The sequence below is a fragment of the Podarcis bocagei genome (genome assembly GCF_964188305.1).
Source record: "Podarcis bocagei genome assembly, chromosome: 14".
Classification (NCBI taxonomy): Eukaryota; Metazoa; Chordata; class Lepidosauria; order Squamata; family Lacertidae; genus Podarcis; species Podarcis bocagei.
In genome coordinates this window covers 2,054,458-2,072,103 of record NC_138139.1, presented here as the reverse complement: position 1 = coordinate 2,072,103, position 17,646 = coordinate 2,054,458, and the positions used below count along the sequence as shown (strand labels likewise).

General features: G+C 46.8%; 1 protein-coding gene across 2 annotated transcripts in view; it reads left to right on the top strand.

Moving 5' to 3' along the window:
* Positions 1 to 17,646, top strand: part of THSD4 (thrombospondin type 1 domain containing 4) — a 429,219-nt gene that overhangs the window by 194,083 nt on the left and 217,490 nt on the right. For both annotated transcript variants that reach the window (XR_014002103.1, XM_081170529.1), the window contains exon 7: positions 4,306 to 4,442. Coding sequence is in view for 1 of the 2 variants with exons in the window: in XM_081170529.1 (XP_081026655.1) it covers positions 4,306 to 4,442 (137 nt within the window). In the remaining variant the exon portion in view is untranslated. The remainder of the gene's footprint in view (positions 1 to 4,305; positions 4,443 to 17,646) is intronic.

Below are 17,646 nucleotides of genomic sequence, written 5' to 3'. Positions count from 1 at the left end.
TCATTTCCAGCCCAGCAGGAAGCAAAGAAAGCCCTGAGCCAAAGGAGAAGGAAGTTTCTAATTACCCACAATAGCTACTATGTTACAAGCTGCTTGGCTAAGAAAAGGCAAAAAATAATAATGCTTGTAATCCAAGCAAAACAAATTATTTTGCAAGTTGACAATTGGATCAGGGCGCAAGCAGGCTTGATAACACAGCTATCAGTGCTTTGCAGCTTGGGCCGGCAACCGGTTTTTGCTGTGCTTAGAACTGAGCAAGCACTGGCAGTCCACCAAGGCTGGCTTTGCTCAGTGGCTTATTTTCATTTTCGAGAGAGGCTTTTCAGCTTGTCCTTCTCCCTGTGAACTGAGGCATACCTAGAGTTCTCCCCTCATTCACTGCAGCTGGTCTCTCTCCTGTGCTCTGTCAGCTGAAGGGCCTCGGAGGAGACATCTGCCAGAGCTTCCATTTTTATTAATGACATTGGAAGGGGGGATTTCAAGAAGCCGCTTGTTATTTGTTCCTCGGCTCAGAAATGAACCACAGCAGCTCATATTTGTGTGCATTATGGGGCAGATGGACAACAAAAGTGCACCATTTAAGCACTTTAAGCCCTTTAAACACAGTGACAATCATCAGTCTTGTTGAGATATCTGTTTGGATATAGGGACTGCCTATATATGTTCAAGTCAGGGTGGAAGACATATTTTTGTTAATATCACCTGAACTTTTTTCTCCCATATTTACAAATAATAAGAATGAAAACTGAAGCTTTGTAACTGTTTTTCCATGACCTCCCCCTTACAATTCTTTTGTGAAATCCTAAGAAGAAAATTATTTTAATGCTGCTTTTAATCAAATTTAAGCCATTTTGATTCAAAACTCCATTAACTTTCCTGGAAGTGCCTTTCCTGCAACTTTCTCAATGATTCCACTAAATCAGAAAAGCTCCTGTACCAGATCAGCAGGAGTGTCACAAAATACAGTAAATAGTGAACTGATTTCTGCACATTGCAAATGCTAAGAGAGCCAGTGTGGTGTAGTGGTTAAGAGCGGTAGTTTTGTAATCTGTGTAACCGGGTTCGCGTCTCCGCTCCTCCACATGCAGCTGCTGGGTGACCTTGGGCCAGTCACACTTCTCTGAAGTCTCTCAGCCCCACTCACCTCACAGAGTGTTTGTTGTGGGGGAGGAAGGGAAAGGAGAATGTTAGCCACTTTGAGACTCCTGAAGGGGAGTGAAAGGCGGGATATCAAATCCAAACGCCGCCGCTGCTGCTGCTGCTGCTGCTGCTGCTGCTGCTGCTGCTTCTTCTTCTTCTTCTTCTTCTTCTTCTTCTTCTTCTTCTTCTTCTTCTTCTTCTTCTTCTTCTTCTTCTTCTTGTTCTTCTTCTAAGCTGGCCCTTTCAAGGAGGATTCAGTTGTTCGAAAAATGAAATTTAAATCATAGAATCATAGAATCATAGAATCCTAGAGTTGGAAGAGAGCACAAGGGCCATCGAGTCCAACCCCCTGCCAAGCAGGAAACACCATCAGAGCACTCCTGACATATGGTTGTCAAGCCTCTGCTTAAAGACCTCCAAAGTAGGAGACTCCACCACACTCCTTGGCAGCAAATTCCACTGTCGAAAAGCTCTTACTCTCAGGAAGTTCTTCCTAATGTTTAGGTGGAATCTTCTTTCTTGTAGTTTGGATCCATTGCTCCATGTCCGCTTCTCTGGAGCAGCAGAAAACAACCTTTCTCCCTCCTCTATGTGACATCCTTTTATATATTTGAACATGGCTATCATATCACCCCTTAACCTCCTCTTCTCCAGGCTAAACATGCCCAGCTCCCTTAGCCGTTCCTCATAAGGCATCGTTTCCAGGCCTTTGACCATTTTGGTTGCCCTCCTGTGGACACGTTCCAGTTTGTCAGTGTCCTTCTTGAACTGTGGTGCCCAGAACTGGACACAGTACTCCAGGTGAGGTCTGACCAGAGCAGAATACAGTGGCACTATTACTTCCCTTGATCTGGATGCTATACTCCTATTGATGCAGCCCAGAATTGCATTGGCTTTTTTAGCTGCCGCGTCACACTGTTGGCTCATGTCAAGTTTGTGGTCAACCAAGACTCCTAGATCCTTTTCACATGTACTGCTCTCAAGCCAGGTGTCCCCCATCTTGTACTTGTGCCTCTCATTTTTTTTTGCCCAAGTGCAATACTTTACATTTCTCCCTGTTAAAGTTCATCTTGTTTGTTTTGGCCCAGTTCTCTAATCTGTCAAGGTCGTTTTGAAGTGCGATCCTGTCCTCTGGGATGTTAGCCACCCCTCCCAGTTTGGTGTCATCTGCAAATTTGATCAGCTTCTTTACAAGAATATCATGGGGCACCTTGTCAAATGCCTTGCTGAAATCAAGGTAGCCTACATCCACTGCGTTCCCTTCATCTACCAGGCTTGTAATTCTGTCAAAAAATGAGATCAGGTTAGTCTGACATGACTTATTTTTCAGAAATCCATGCTGACTATTGGTGATCACAGCATTCCTTTCTAGGTGCTCACAGACTGTTTGCTTAATGATCTGCTCCAGAATCTTCCCTGGTATTGATATCAGACTGACTGGGCGGTAATTATTTGGGTCCTCTCTTTCCCCCTTTTTGAAAATAGGGACAACATTTGCCCTCCTCCAGTCTGCCGGGACTTCGCCTGTTCTCCAGGAATTCTCAAAGATGACTGCCAGTGGTTCTGAGATCACCTCTGCCAGTTCTTTTAATACTCTTGGATGCAGTTCATCTGGCCCTGGAGACTTGAATACATCTAAACTAGCCAAGAATTCTTGTACTATCTCCTTAGTTATTCTGGGCAGTGTTTCCTCTGCTGAATCATTTGCTCCAAATTCTTCAGGTCGGGCATTGTTTTCTTTATCGGAGAAGACTGAGGCAAAGAAGGCATTGAGGAGTTCAGCCCTTTCTGTGTCCCCTGTTTGCATTTCCCCATCTTCTCCTCTGAGTGACCCCACTGTTTCTTTGTTCTTCCTTTTGCTACGAACATACCCATAAAAGCCTTTTTTGTTGCTTTTAACCTCTCTAGCAAGCCTGAGTTCATTCTGTGCTTTAGCTTTTCTGACTTTGTGTCTACACGTGCTGGCTATTTGTTTGAATTCCTCTTTGGTGGTTTCCCCCCTTTTCCATTTTTTGTACACATCCTTTTTTAATCTTAACTCAGTTAAAAGTTCTTTAGATAGCCACCCTGGCTTCTTTAGGCACCTTCCATGTTTCCGTCTCATTGGTATTGCCTGACGTTGTGCTTTTACTATCTCCCTCTTAACAAACTCCCAGCCATCATGAACTCCCTTTCCTTTTAGTATTACTGTCCATGGGATCTCACCCAGCACTTCCCTAAGTTAGAGAACAACTTAAGGTTTATGTACAGAGGTTGCAGTTGGGTTGAACCACAGGTACTACAGGTTACATGGAAAGGGGGAGGATGTTAGGATATAGTTCTGTCCCACCTTAAAAGAGTCAGGCATGATTGTTGTGTGTCACATGCCTGTTTACTCCCAGCACTGTTCTCTCTGTGAACTTCTGTTTTGTATATAGCTTTTGTTTCTGGCTGTTTATATGGAAAACATGTTTTTCCTTTGTCATGTTTTTCCTTTGTTCTGATCTACGTTGAATAAAGCTGTAAATATGCTCCCCTGTCTGAATCTTCCATTGTGGAGACTGCTGAAAAGGTTGCGCAGGAGTCTTGAAATGTCTCTGAGGCTCGTGTCGCCCTCTGGGCAGTTGGTAGTGGGTGGTCCAGTGATGGTGGACGTGGGCTTTGCCTGCCCTTCTCACTCTCTCCTGCCACTTCTTCCAGGATATTTTAAATTCTTTGGCTTGATAACTGTATTGCAAAATTCAAAGAAGGGTGAGTTTCAAAGAAGAGCTTTGTAATGCTTCATGCACTGCAAGAGTGGGGAATCTCTGGCCATCCAGACATTGCTCTATGATGGCCCCCATCACCCCTGACAATTGGCCTTGCTGGCTGGGGCTGAGGGCAAGGCTGTATTGTTTGGGAAGTGAAAATCTGGTGAGCCTGCATTAAAATGTGACCCCATGAATTTTCTCCTCCATCCCTAGGCGGGGAGCCCATGCGGGGAGAGGGGCCACTGCGGCCCTCTTGCCTATAGAACCCAGGGACACCGGTGTCCCCAAGCGCACCCGAGGCAGAAGTAGTGAAGGCTGGGTTGGGGAGCTCCAGCCCGCCATTAGCTTCTTTCCACTCAAGCTTTCTGTTTGTGCTGTGGTGGTATAACCTAGCCCTAGCCATACTCATGGCCTTCTCGCTCTCTCTTTCTTTCAGTTAAGGGCAGTCAGAAATGCGAACTTAATTGTCGAGCAGTAGGTTATCGGTTCTACGTGAGACAAGCGGAGAAGGTGATTGACGGGACGCCGTGTGACCAAAATGCAACCTCCGTCTGCGTGTCTGGGCAGTGCAAGGTAGGGATGATGCCCACCTGGAGAGGGTTTCTTTTGTCTTTATGCGCCGTTTCTACGTGCAGATTTCTCAAAATCAAAACTAAACTAAAAAGCCCACCAGCAAAGTATGTGCATGGGGAGGATGAATATTTTGTTTTAAAATATATTGTTTGCCATCCCAGGGGACTTGTCACAGAGACAAAGACAACCTTTCCTCTTTATCTTTCTCCTCTCTCTCCATGTTTGTCCATATTCAGACAACCTTGCACATCTTCTTGGGCTTTGTTTGTAGCATAGTTGGAAGTGTTGCATTTTCTTGTAGATTAAGGTTACCAGACATCCCCATTTCCCAGGGACAGTCCCCGGATTTACATATCAGTCCCCTGACAAAATCCATCTATTTAGTAGGAAGTTGAAAAGTGTCCCCAGATTCATTGGGGGGGGGGGGGGAATCTGGTAACCTTATTGTGGATGGCAGGTGTGTTTTTAAGGTCAGATTATTCACCAAGCGATCTCTTGATCTAAAGCCAAAGGCTCTTCTGATCCTGAGTGCCTGAAGCTCAACTGGGATCTTCACAATGTAGCTGCTATGCCACTCTCTGGCTGGCTTTTTTGGAGAAGGGAGATGGGGACACAAATGCAGAGGACAGTATGGCAGTCATCTCACACTTGATAATCTGAGAGTAAGCACCATTGAAGTCCATGGAGCATCCTTCCGAGTGGACATTCATAGGATTGTAATGCAAACGTGTGAAAAGCCTGCCTCCCCTGCGGCATCCACACCGGCCATTGAGATCAATGGATGAAGATCTCTGGATGGTGCCGCATGTGCCCCTGCAGCCAGGCGCTCTCAGGCATGTGCTTGCCACATTATGAGACAGGGTCTTGGAAATCTCCTCTCTTACAAGTGAAGCAAGTCCCAGTATGGTTATGTTCTTGACATTTGTTGAAAGGTTTCCTTTCCCCCAAGCCGTCCTGAATTATTTTATTTTATTTTTTGTTTTAATCTAAATTATTTAATAAAAATTATATGCCCCTTGATTGTTAAAAAAGCTAACAGAAGCCCTCAAAAGAATAAAACGGTGAAATTATCCATAAAAAATATGGATAACTATGTGAAACTTTCAAAAAAAGATTAAAATCAACTATAAGCTGAAACTCATTAAAACAAAAGTCAACATTCTATTTTTATTTATTATATTTATTTATTTATTTATTTGTATTATGCTTTATATTCTGTTTTTGACCACGAATCTTAAATCAGTTTACAACATCTGAAATGAATGAATGAACGAATAGTGGGGAAGACAAACTTATGGCCCTACAGATATGGCTGGACTACAACTCCCATCCTCTCTGGCCATGGCTGTGCTGCCTACGGCTGATGGGGGTTGGAGTCTTGAAGGTCACAGGGTCATCATCCATGATGCGTAGGACTCCACTGGGAGACCAAGGGGGACGGGCAAGAGCTGCTTCAGACATCTCTCTCTTACAGGAACCTCATCCATGGAGATCCCACCCCCCGCCCCCCTCAGCCACATCTCTCCATCAACAACATTCTTAGTGCCACCATATTATAATAGCTAGAACAATATTTATGTATCTTGTGGCAGCTTAATATTATTCATGCTATTTGCCTGCAGAAAGTCAGGTTTTGCCTGACTTATGTGCCATAAGTAGTTTGGATGACTTGCTTTTCACCTGCTGGAAGCTGTCTTTATGGCATTGGTCTTAAGACACTTTTTCTTCCTGCTACTTACTTGTCATTATATTGTCTTAATGTCATTGTCCTGAGCTACCTTGAGCCCTGCTGAGGAAAGGAGGGCAACAAATGCTTTGAAGGAGTGACTGGCCAGGAGGGACCATGGTTCAGCGGTACAGCCCCTGGCAGCATCTTCATTTGAAACGGGATCTAGGAGCAGGGGAGGGGAAGCCTCTTTCCCTGCCTGGGATCCTGGAGAGCTGTTGCCCGTCAGAGCTGACAATGCTAGACTGTATGGACCAGTTTTCTGGCCTGGGATCTGGCAGCTTCCTGTGTTCTGCTTGTTCATCAGCTAATGCTCTCTCTCTGCGCATGACAGAGGGAATCTCTTTTAGGCAGGTTCTGATCAAAACAGGAGAGTGATGGGATTAAAAATTAAAGGAGCTGTCATGTAAAAATGTACAGATTACTGCTAGTTGATTAGCCAAACTTGTACTTTCATTCAAATGACCTAATGTTCAATAAACCTCAGAAGCAAAATTGGCATGTAACTAATCTGTATTCCAGAGTGTTTAGAACTTCACAGCAACTAAATTAATTTGCCTCCCTGCACTCTCCTTTGAACGCTGATGTCAGTAATCCTTTGAATATTTCGCTGGATATTCTCCAGTTACTTGACATTTTGAGAAATCCTGATGTCAATATTTGATATTATTTGCCAGGATTTGATAGCTGGAATGCAATGGATCTGACAGCATGGTATTTAATATTTGACTATATTTTGTATCCAACAGCATTTCACAGATGACACGTAGTGGCTGTTATTTGCCAGCTGATATGTTCTTGCATTTTATGCCTGCCAAAACAATCAATCAGTTGTTGGTTACACTTTCCTTAGCAGGAGAACCTTATTGTAAAATACAGGAGAAGTGCGGCTGTGCTTCAGTTCACATATTGTTTCAGAAAGTGGATTGGTAGGTTTGTATTGAATTCCTCCTCCAGCCTCAGATTCACCAGAGAGAGAGAGCCAGTTTCAAAAAGAGAGAGAAAGAAGCACCCTCTTTCTTGTTTTAGCTGTTTCTTTTGCTTAGTGCTTTCACATCTAGGATCCCTTTTTTTATTTACAAAGCATTACAATATCAAGTGATGCACTGATGCATAATACGCTTTAATCTTTCATTGACGTTTTAATGCACATTACTGCTTTGTGATGGGTCTTGGTAGGAGAACACCTGCATTGACTCCTGAAGGTCCCGGATTCAATCCCTGGTCACTCCAATTAAAAGGATTATATGAAATGATGTCTTTCTAAAAGTAGGAAGGAAATAAGCACAATGGTGGAAACATTTGCACCCAGCATCATAATCTCACTTAGCTTGAATTGCTGCAAAAACGGAAGGAATGGGAACTAGAACGGTAGCTCTAGGGGGTGAGGGCTAGCCTGGTATTTTGCCCCGGAAGAAGCCTCCAGAGGAGCGCCACTGAGGCTCCCAGCCTGTGTGTGTGTGTACACAAATGCACGGGGTGTGTGTGTGCCAAACTGGGTCTTTGAGCCGGGTGAAATAAAGCCTAGTTCTGCCTCTGTGGGAACTGTGTCTTGGGTTACTCTTTCTGCTAAAATTCTTCTTCTCTATACCTTTGTTTTTTAAACATAGTGATAGTCCATCTCCTTTTTCTTGTATCTTCACTTGCAAACAGGGTGCACCATAATCCTTTTAGAAAGCTCAGTTGGATTGTGGGATGATGCCATGACAAGCCTCTTTTTGTTCTTCTTTTACAGCTGGCAATGCCATTCCTTTCTTGACATAATCATTGAGACTTTCTTTCCCATTCCAAACCTGTTAGCAAAGCCTCTTAATGCTCACAGAAGGGAGGTGGATGATTCAGGCAACAGCCTTGAACCTTGTGTGTAGGAAAGGGCGAATGTGCCAACCTCTTGGTCTCCCAGTTACTGCTCAGAATGTTTCTCCTAACATTCATGTTAGGAGTACAATGCATTCTTATAGGTTACTTTCACAAAAATATGTACTGTTAGGTGTTATTTTCACCAAATATATGAATTTTCATGCACAATTTCCCCTAATGTTTATGGGCAGGGATCCCGAGGGTCATCTAGCCCAACCCCCTGAAATGCAGTAATCACAACTAAAGCATCCCTGGCAGATGACCATCCAACCTCTGCTTAAAAACCTCCAAGGAAGAAGAGTCCACCACCTTCCGAGGAGTCCATTCCGCTCTCATCACCAGAAGATTCTTCCTAAACTTTAGCTGGAATCTTCTTTCCTGCCATTTGAATCCATTGGTTTGGATTCTACCCTGTCCTTATCAAAATAGCATTTGTGAGGGTGCCAGATACACTGTGGAAATGCACAATAACTTAAAAAGGAATGAGCTAAGCAAGTGAAGTCCTCAGCCAAATGCTTCTTTTTATAGGGTAGTGGCAGAATGGGTGGTAAGTAGACCAGCTTTCGGTTTACCTGTTGGAGGCACCGTGCAGGTGTGACTGAGCAAGAGCTGCCATCCCGAGGGCCTGGACATTTTCAGCAGAGAGATTAAAGTTTCTCTGTTGGAACAAAAGCTGTTCGGCTGTGCAGGAAGCAGCTTCAGAACGGAGTTGAAAGCTGCAAGATGCAGCTGTCAGGATATCTCTGCTGCCAAGCCATGTGCAAGGGCTGGCCCAATAAATTGTTGCACCTGAGGCAAACCAAGGGAGGAAGGGGTGAGTGAAGATCTACACCAGGAACAAGGGGATAAAGATCCACATTGGGAACAAGGGTAGGAGGAGACCAGCTTTGGCTCCTATCTGCCAAGAAACCGCTGTGGAGGAGGCATTTGGGTGGGGGGTGGCTGCTGAGGAGCGCCAGGTGGATCCTGCTGCCTGAGATGGTTGCCTCACCTTGTCTCATAGGTTGGCCAGCCCTGGGCTGTCCCAAGTGTTTCCTTGGGCCCCAGGACTCCCCAGCGCCAGGATGGAATGGCACAGGGTGCTCACATTGACTACATGGCATAATGGGGGAACCTGGAGAGTATAAAGACCAAGCAGTCAGATTCATTCAGCACATAGTAGAACTAGAGAACTCGTTCCCACAGGAAGCAGTGATGGCCACTTCCTTGGATGACTTTAAAATAGTAGACAAATTCATGCAGGAGAGGGCTATTGATGGCTGCTAACCTTATTGGCTCTTCTCTGAGAAGCAGTGATGCTTCTGAATACCAGTTGCTGGAAACCACAAAATGCTCTTGGGCTTGAATCCTGCTCACTGGTTTCCCGTAGGCACCTGGCTGGCCGCCGGGAGACCAGGATGCTGGACTAGATGGGCTGGATCCAGTGGGCTCTTTTTACATCCCTATGTTCTCATGTTCATCCAGGAAAGCAAGAGATGCTGACACTCAGGCAGAAAAGGACAAATGCGTTGCAATTCAGCTTGCTCCTTTAAAATGTGTACAAACAGCAGCTGGGGAGAGGACCAGGCCATCTACTGTCAGTATTTTGAAGGGGACCGATCTCAAGTATTATGTATTAATATAAAGCTTTCCCACTTGCTGCAATATGTGTGAATTCTGCAGCTGGGTGTCTTTATTGTGCAAAGTGACCCAAAAAGATACAGTGTGTGCAAATAGTAGTAGTTGTAAAATTAGGGTATAGTGACATCTAGTGTTAATCTGACATCTTGTGGTCTCAGCCAGACTTGCACTGGGTTCCATGGTGGCATCTGTCTTGTTGAGAATATGGGGGTGTCGTCAGAAGTGTCAAGCTCACCCTCAAACTGCATAGGGTACTCCATCCTCTGGTTTTTTTGTATCACATTCTTCATTTCCTCACCTCTCTCTCCTTCTACAGTCTAACCCAAAGGCACGTGGCGATGGGGAGCATGGCTGCACAGAGTAATATGGCATCATACTGAATATGTGATAATAGAACCTGCACTTCTGGGTGCTATCCCTGTGCCATACACAATGTAGGATGTGATTGGAGCCAAAATGTTCACATCCCAACCTTTTAACTGCTGAGGAGAAAGGGGCAGTCAATTAATATTGACAAGCCCCTTTGTGAAAGGTGCCTGACGGCCTGTGGCCAGTCCTATAGGTCATGGGCTGGATCCTAATAAGTGTGAGCAGCATTTTACTCCCTTGCTCTGCCCTCCCTCTTGCAGCCTCCTGTTCTCCTCTGAGTTATCATTGGGAATAAATAGTGTGGTAAGATCAGGGCAGGGGGTCTGCATATAGAGGGGGCATAATTGTAAGTCACTGGTTCTCCTTGCACTATCAAAAATGTTGTTTGTTTGTGCAAGAATCTTCTTGTATCCAGCTCAGTATGTTTTTAAAGAAGGATGTGAACCTTTCTTGGCTTTATTCATTTTACAGAAAAGTCTTCTTCTTTGGCGATCCCTCATAGCTGAGTAAGATTGTCTTCCATAAACACGGTTTTAACAACGAGTCCGTAAGTGACTCAGGAGGCCAATCCTGGATTCACACGTCCTTCCACAGTGGGGACATTGGTTTCCGGATGGGAGTTGATCACGGTGTGGCTTTGCCAAGCATGCCTTCCTCCTAGCATGTTTCTCCCTTGCGTCCTGAGTTCGAGTGTCTTCAAAGCCCATGACACCTTTGGTAAAGGTTGTTCTCCAATTGGAGCACTCGCAGGCAAGTGTTTCCCAGTTGTTGGTGTTTATACTACATTTTTAAAGATTTGCCTTGAGAAAGTCGTTAAACCTCTTTTGTTGACCACCAGCATTACGCTTTCCATTTTTAAGTTCAGAATAGAGTAGTTGCTTTGGAAGACGATCATCAGGCATCCGCACAACATGACCAGTCCAACGAAGTTGATGTTGAAGAATCATTGCTTCAACACTGGTGATCTTTGCTTCTTCCAGTACACTGGTATTGGTTTGCCTGTCTTCCCAAGTGATGTGTACAAATTTTCAGAGACACCGTTGATGGAATCTTTCGAGGAGTTGGAGATGACATCGATAAGTGGTCCATGTTTCACAAGCATACAGTAAGGTTGGTAGTATAATAGCTTTGGAAACAAGCATTTTGGTTTCCCTGTGAATGTTCCAGTCCTCAAACACTCTGCACTTCAATCGGGAGAAAGCCACACTTGCAGAGCTCAGGCAATGCTGGATTTTGGCATCAGTGTTGGCCCTTGTGGAAAGATAATGGCCTAGGTAGGAGAAGTGATTAACATTTTCCAGCGTTACACCATTGAGTTGGATTTGTGGCACTGCAGAGGGGTTATTTTGTACTTGTTTGCCAACTTTGGTTTTTTGGATGTTGAGTGATAGGTCAAGCTTTTCGTAAGCTTCTGCAAAGATATTTAGGATGGTTTGGAGGTGATCCTCTGAGCGTGCGCACACTACGTTGTCTTCAGCATACTGAAGCTCTATGACGGAAGTTACAGTAACCTTACTCTTTGCTTTCAGCCTGCTCAGTTTGAAGAGCGTTCCATCTGTTCAATATATGATTTCTACTCTGGTGGGGAGTTTCCCTTTGACAAAGTGTAGGATCATGGCAATGAAAATAATGAATAGAGTTGGGGCAATAACACAACCCTGTGTAACTCCTGATCCCACTGTGAATGGTTCATTTTGAGAGCCATTGTTATCTGCGTTTGTTGCTGGCATATTATCATGGAGGAGCCGGATGATGTTTACTAATTTATCTGGGCAGCCAATTTTCAGAAGGACAGTCCACAGGGCTTTACAATTTACGGTGTCAAAAGCCTTAGTCAGGTCAATAAATGCCATATACAGGGGTTGGTTTTGCTCTCTGCATTTTTCTTGAAGCTGTCGAGCAGTGAAAATCATGTCCACTGTCCCCTAGAAGGTCAAAAACCATTTGGGGATTCAGGAAGGGTCACCTCGGATATTGTTACGAGACGGTTTGCTAAGATCCTTGCAAGAATTTTGCCTGCCGCAGCTAATAGAGAGATGCCTTGATAGTTTCCGCAATCAGTTCTGTCACCTTTTTAAAAGAGATTGATAATTATGGCATCTCTAAAGTTGGCTGGGATTTCTTCTCTTTCTCAGATTTTTTTGATGAACTTGTGAAGTTGTGTACATTCAATTCCACCCACTTTGAAGATTTTGGCAGGTATCCCATCAGGTCCACTGGCTTTGCTGTTTTTCATTTGGTTAATAGCTATACACAGCTCTCCCAGATTTGGAGATACTGCAAGCTGATCTCTAACTGGGTTTTGTGGAATTTGTGAGAGGACCTCAGCAGCTACAGGGGAGTTGCGGTTAAGATGTTGGTAATGCTCTTTCCAGCGCAGTGAAATAGCTTCTTTATCTTTTAGAAGCGTGGTACCGTCTGCTGAGTGTAGGGGGCATATGTCATGATTTATTGACCCATAGATGCAGATAGGTAGCTGTGTTGGTCTGCCATAGTCAAAATAAAAAAATTCCTTCCAGTAGCACCTTAAAGACCAACTAAGTTAGTTCTTGGTATGAGCTTTCGTGTGCATGCACACTTCTTCAGATACACACTGTATCTGAAGAAGTGTGCATGCACATGAAAGCTCATACCAAGAACTAACTTAGTTGGTCTTTAAGGTGCTACTGGAAGGATTTTTTTTATTTTGACCCATAGATGGTCTTTGTGGCTTTAAAGAAACTCTGTGCATCATGAGTGTCACCTAAGTGCTGCATCTCTTGAGCTTTTTTTTTTTTTTAAAGTTCTCTGGTTCTTCTTTGAACCTCAGCCTTAGCGTTGGCATAGGTTTTTTTCTTAGTGGCGCAGTTTCTACCTCTTTGCCAGATCTGAAAGGCCTTCCTTTCCTTGTCAATCATGTGTTCAATCTCACTGTCATTCTCATCAAACCAGTCCTGGTGTTTCTTGGTTTGGTATCCACTCATTTGTTCACTGGCTGCAATAATGGATGTTTTTAGCTTGGTTCAGTGTTCCTAGATGTTATCAGGGAATTCTGAAAGCAGATGGTCCTTAAGAGTCGTTTGGAAGCAGTCCCATTTAATGGGATCTTGAAGGGCTTGAGTGTTCATTTTGTGCCTTGGTTTCCTTCCTTGAAGCCTGCATTGAGGTATAATCTTGATAGCCATCGTGGAGCGTATTAGTCAGTGATCAGTCCAACAGTTGTCGGCGCTTGTCATAGCTCTGGTAAGGAGCACATCATGGCAACCTTTAGCACAGACAATAGCATAGTCTAAGACAGTGTTTCCCAACCTTTTTTGGGCAAAGGCACACTTGTTTCATGAAAAAAATCTCGAGGCACACCACCATGCCAGATGGGGAAAGGTCACTTTTTACTTATGTAAAAAAAAAAAAAAAAAAAAAGTAACAGCATAGAAGGTAATGGTAGATGACTGTTAGGGTCTCCCCCCAAATGCAGAATTCTATTAATATCTTCCTTAGCGAGCCGCGTTAACCCCTGTAATGCTTTCTATAGAGTAAGCATAGGGGACACTGGGGGATGTGGAACCAAGGGGGCAGTGGGCCAAAAGAGTTCGGGATCTACTGCTTTAAACAGAAATAAGAGCCAGTGGGTTCTTCCTTTTTTAAAGTATCGTTTCAGCGGGGACAGCAGTCCGGATTTCCAAAAAGCGGCGCTTTTTTTGCGTCTGAGCAAAGAAGAGAGAGAGGGGAAAAAAGAGAGAGAGATTGATTTGTGGCTGCGCAAAGGGGGGAGGAACCCAGGAGTAAAAGTAGGAAGGACGAAGGGAGGGGAAAGGAAAGTTAATAGAAGGAAAGGCGGGTGGGAGAGAAAGAGAAAGAAAGAGGGAAGGAAGGGGGGAAGAGAAGTGGAAAGGAGGGAGACTGAGGCGGGGGAGAAGCGTCTGGAGAGTTGCTCCGAAGTTTGGGGGGCCGCGGGGGTGGGCGCGCGTCCCAGGAGGCGGAGGCCAGCCCGGGCTGGGAGCCGCGCCGCGGCCCGGGGGCGGTAGGCGGACCGCGGCTCCTAGGATGTGGAAAGGGGACGGCGGCGCAGGGGGAGGAGACCGGCACGGCTAGGGCAGCGCGCAGGGGGAGGGGAGCGGGCCGGAGGCGGGCGAGGGGGGCCGCGATCCCGCGCGCCGCGAACATGGCCTCCTTCCCCGCGGGCCCCGCCGAGCCCCCCGGCCGGGGAGGGCGGCGCGCCCCCGCCGCCGGAGGAGAGCAGAGGCAGGAGGAGGAGGACGAAGGCGCTGCCGAGGAGGCGCGCCAACTTCTGCGCCCGCCCCGTCGCCGCAGGCTCCTCCCGGCCGAGTCACGTGGCCAGCGTGACGAAGCTGCTCTGGTGAGCCAGCAGCAGCGCAGCACACGGAAACGGTCCCTATTTATCTACTTGCACATAAGGGTGCTTTCGAACTGGTAGGTTGGCAGAAGCTGGGACTGAACGACTGGAGCTTGCCCCGCCGCGGGGATTCGAACCGCCAACCATGCGATCGGCAACCCCTAGGTGCTGAGGTTTTACCCACAGCGCCACCCGCGTCCCTAGTGCTGCATGGTACAGCATAATTTATCATCTCCCCACTTCTGATATAAATGATATACAGAGGATGTAATTGTACTAAAGTTACATGAAGAGAACTTTTAAAATAAGGTTGTCTACAACTGCTTGTCGTCCCCCCCCCCCTGCACTGGATCAGGGGTAGGGAACCAAGCTTCTTCTGCCTAATTTTATGCTGATAGGGGAAGTCTGGAGAGAAAGTTGAAAAAGAAACAGGGGGGGGGGGCAGTCAAGACAGACAGAATGGTGGAAAGCAGGGAATCCTCTCAAGTCCATCACATCTGACCTCTGGCAAGAGCTATCTGTTCCTCTCCAGGCAGAGAAAAGAGATGGCCTGGCATTTATAGCTAAATAAAAAAGATAAAAAAATGTAACTTATTGATTAGTGTCAAAAGGATGTTAAAGGATATGTTGATGGTTCAAAGGGGAGTCAAGAGAAAACTTGCTTCACCAGCAGATCAGTAAGCAATTAGGAAATAAACTTTGGTGCTCTGAGGTATACAAAAGTTAACCGTGGAAAAGAATGTATATGCTTGCTGCAAATAGTGAGATGATGCAACATTAGTTATGGGGGTGATCCGTCCAAATGTAACACTTTTAGGTCATTTTCAGTAGGAAAGATTTAAGAATGGGTTGCATCTCCCCCCCCCCAATGGCTTAAAATAGTGATTCACTTGGGTTGCACACCCTGTTCGATGCATTTGTTGTTGAGAACTGGCGCATCTGGGACTCCTGGGCCAGGTGAGAGGGACGTTGGCTTTGCCTCTTGGCGGTTTGAGAAGCATCCCTGACCTTTGCGGGTGTCCACACACTTCCACGTCGCGCTCCTGGGATCGTGTGGGGACTAAGAGACGGCCGGAGGGGGATCTGGCGAGCCCCTGGGCACGATCACCCTCGATTACGGGGAGCAGGGGGCTCTTCTGAGGGGAAAGCGGAGCGCAAGGGGGGGGGAGAGCGCGCTCCCCGCCAGAACCGAAAGGAAGAGCCGGTTCGGGGCGGGGGGGAGCCAGAGCAGCGGCTGCCCCCCTCCCGGCTCCCACGGGGCCTTCCGCCTGAGGGAAACCCTTTTCCCGCCCCCGGAGAGCCTCGCGCGCGGGGTCCAGAGGGGGGAGGGGGAGAGAGGCAGAGAGCAGAGGGCGCGCACCCCCCCCCAGCCACGCATGCGCGCCTCAGCCGCGCCTGCTGGGCGGTCCTTTCCCCTGGGCTCCGCCCCTCGCGACACAGGCCGCCTGTCGCAGCGTCTTCCCGCGGGGCTGGCGCCGGGCACGGCCACGGAAAGAGCGAGCGAGGAGCGAGAGCGCGCCCGCCCTCGGCTGGCTGACTGGCTGGGCCGGCGCGGCGAGAGGCAGAGGCGAGAGGCTGCGCGCGGATCCGGCGGCGGCGCGCCCCCGCCGCCGGAGGAGAGCAGAGGCAGGAGGAGGAGGACGAAGGCGCTGCCGAGGAGGCGCGCCAACTTCTGCCAACTTCGGCGCCCGCCCCGTCGCCGCAGGCTCCTCCCGGCCGAGAGCCAGAGGACGGCGGCGGAGCAGGAGGAGGAGGATCGGGTTTGGCGACGGCTGCTGCGTCCTCTCCAAGCGCGGGGCTGGCCTCCGCCGCGCCCGATCCTCTCGCCTCTCGCCTCGCCCGCCTCCCTCCCACGGCACACCAGGCAACGTCTCGCGGCACACTAGTGTGCCGCGGAACACCGGTTGGGAAACACTGGTCTAAGAGGTGCCAATGGTTTGACCGAGGATGCCTCCATGAAGTTTTAAATTTATTTTTCTGTCAAAAGAGTGTGTTGGTAATAACAAGGTTGTGTGCTGCACATATCATTAAAAGTAAGATTTGGTTCTGGTTGCTGTTGCCAATTTCTTCTTCCCCAATTGTCCCAGGCCACAGATCACAGTGAGCTAAATTGACCTTTGGTGCCACCTGGTGGACAATCTGCTATTCCATTGCACTCGATAAAGAAAGGAATACATTGTAATGACCTCTGAAAATGTGGATAGAGAATATTCTTCCCCCTGGAAATACTGCTGCTATTATTATTTTTCTAAATCGGTTCATCAATTAAATCAATCTCAAAGCAACTTACAAAAGTACGTACAATGCAAAGTAACTTTCTAAAATATAAACATATCATAAAATAGATAGAACTATAAAACATAGTGTTTATCCAATAATAACATGGGAGATTCCATGCCGCACCACCCTTAAAGATAAACAGCAAAACTGGTCAAAGGTCACTTCCACCTTAAGATCCCAAACCCTGGGAGAACAGAAACATCTTTGCCTGGCATCTTTGCCAGGTGGTAAGGTTGATGCCAGACGGAGTTCCTTGGGGAGATAGTGGAGCCCAGTGGGGTCTTCAAATGAAGGTGAATGAAGATGCAGGAAAAACAAAAGGTAGGCCTTCTTCACACAGTGTATAGTTAAACCAGTGGTGTAGCAGGGACTGCCAGTGCCCAGGGCCACGCGGAAGGGGTGAGTGGGAGGGAAGGAAATGGATGGAGTACGCATGCACATTCAACTGCCTAGCAGCGTCTATGCACCTGGGAGACTGCAGCTGGTTCACACAGAGAAGCTGATAGGAAGACAGGAAAACTGGGAAAATAATTCCTAAGGCAATTTGAGGGCTCAGAAAGATGTTGTCAGCCCATAACTCCTTTCCAACCCCCAAACACATTGCCCCCTCCTTCCTTAACTCGGAGTGGTGAAAGCATTTGTGGAAGGGCCCTGAAAGGACACCCACTGCCTCGTTTTTCACTTCCTCCCTCATCCCCCCCATGCTTACACTGACTGGATGTGATGCCAGTTTTTGCATGGCTAAAATCTGACTTTTCACTCACCAGCAGTAATGTGGTAAGGTTTCAGAACCAATTACATGGTGATTTGCCTGGGAGTGTGCATTTGCCCATATAATGGTTTTTGGGTTAGCCCATTTCCCCCTGTCTCTTGGTGCTCATCTTGTTATCCTGTTTTCTTTTGTTTCTTCTCCTTTTGTTTCTTTTCTTATTTCTCTCAATTCACTGTAAAACTTTCAACTTAAAAAATTTAAAGTTGAAGGATGGGTTCCAGGACACCTACAAGCATAACTACCC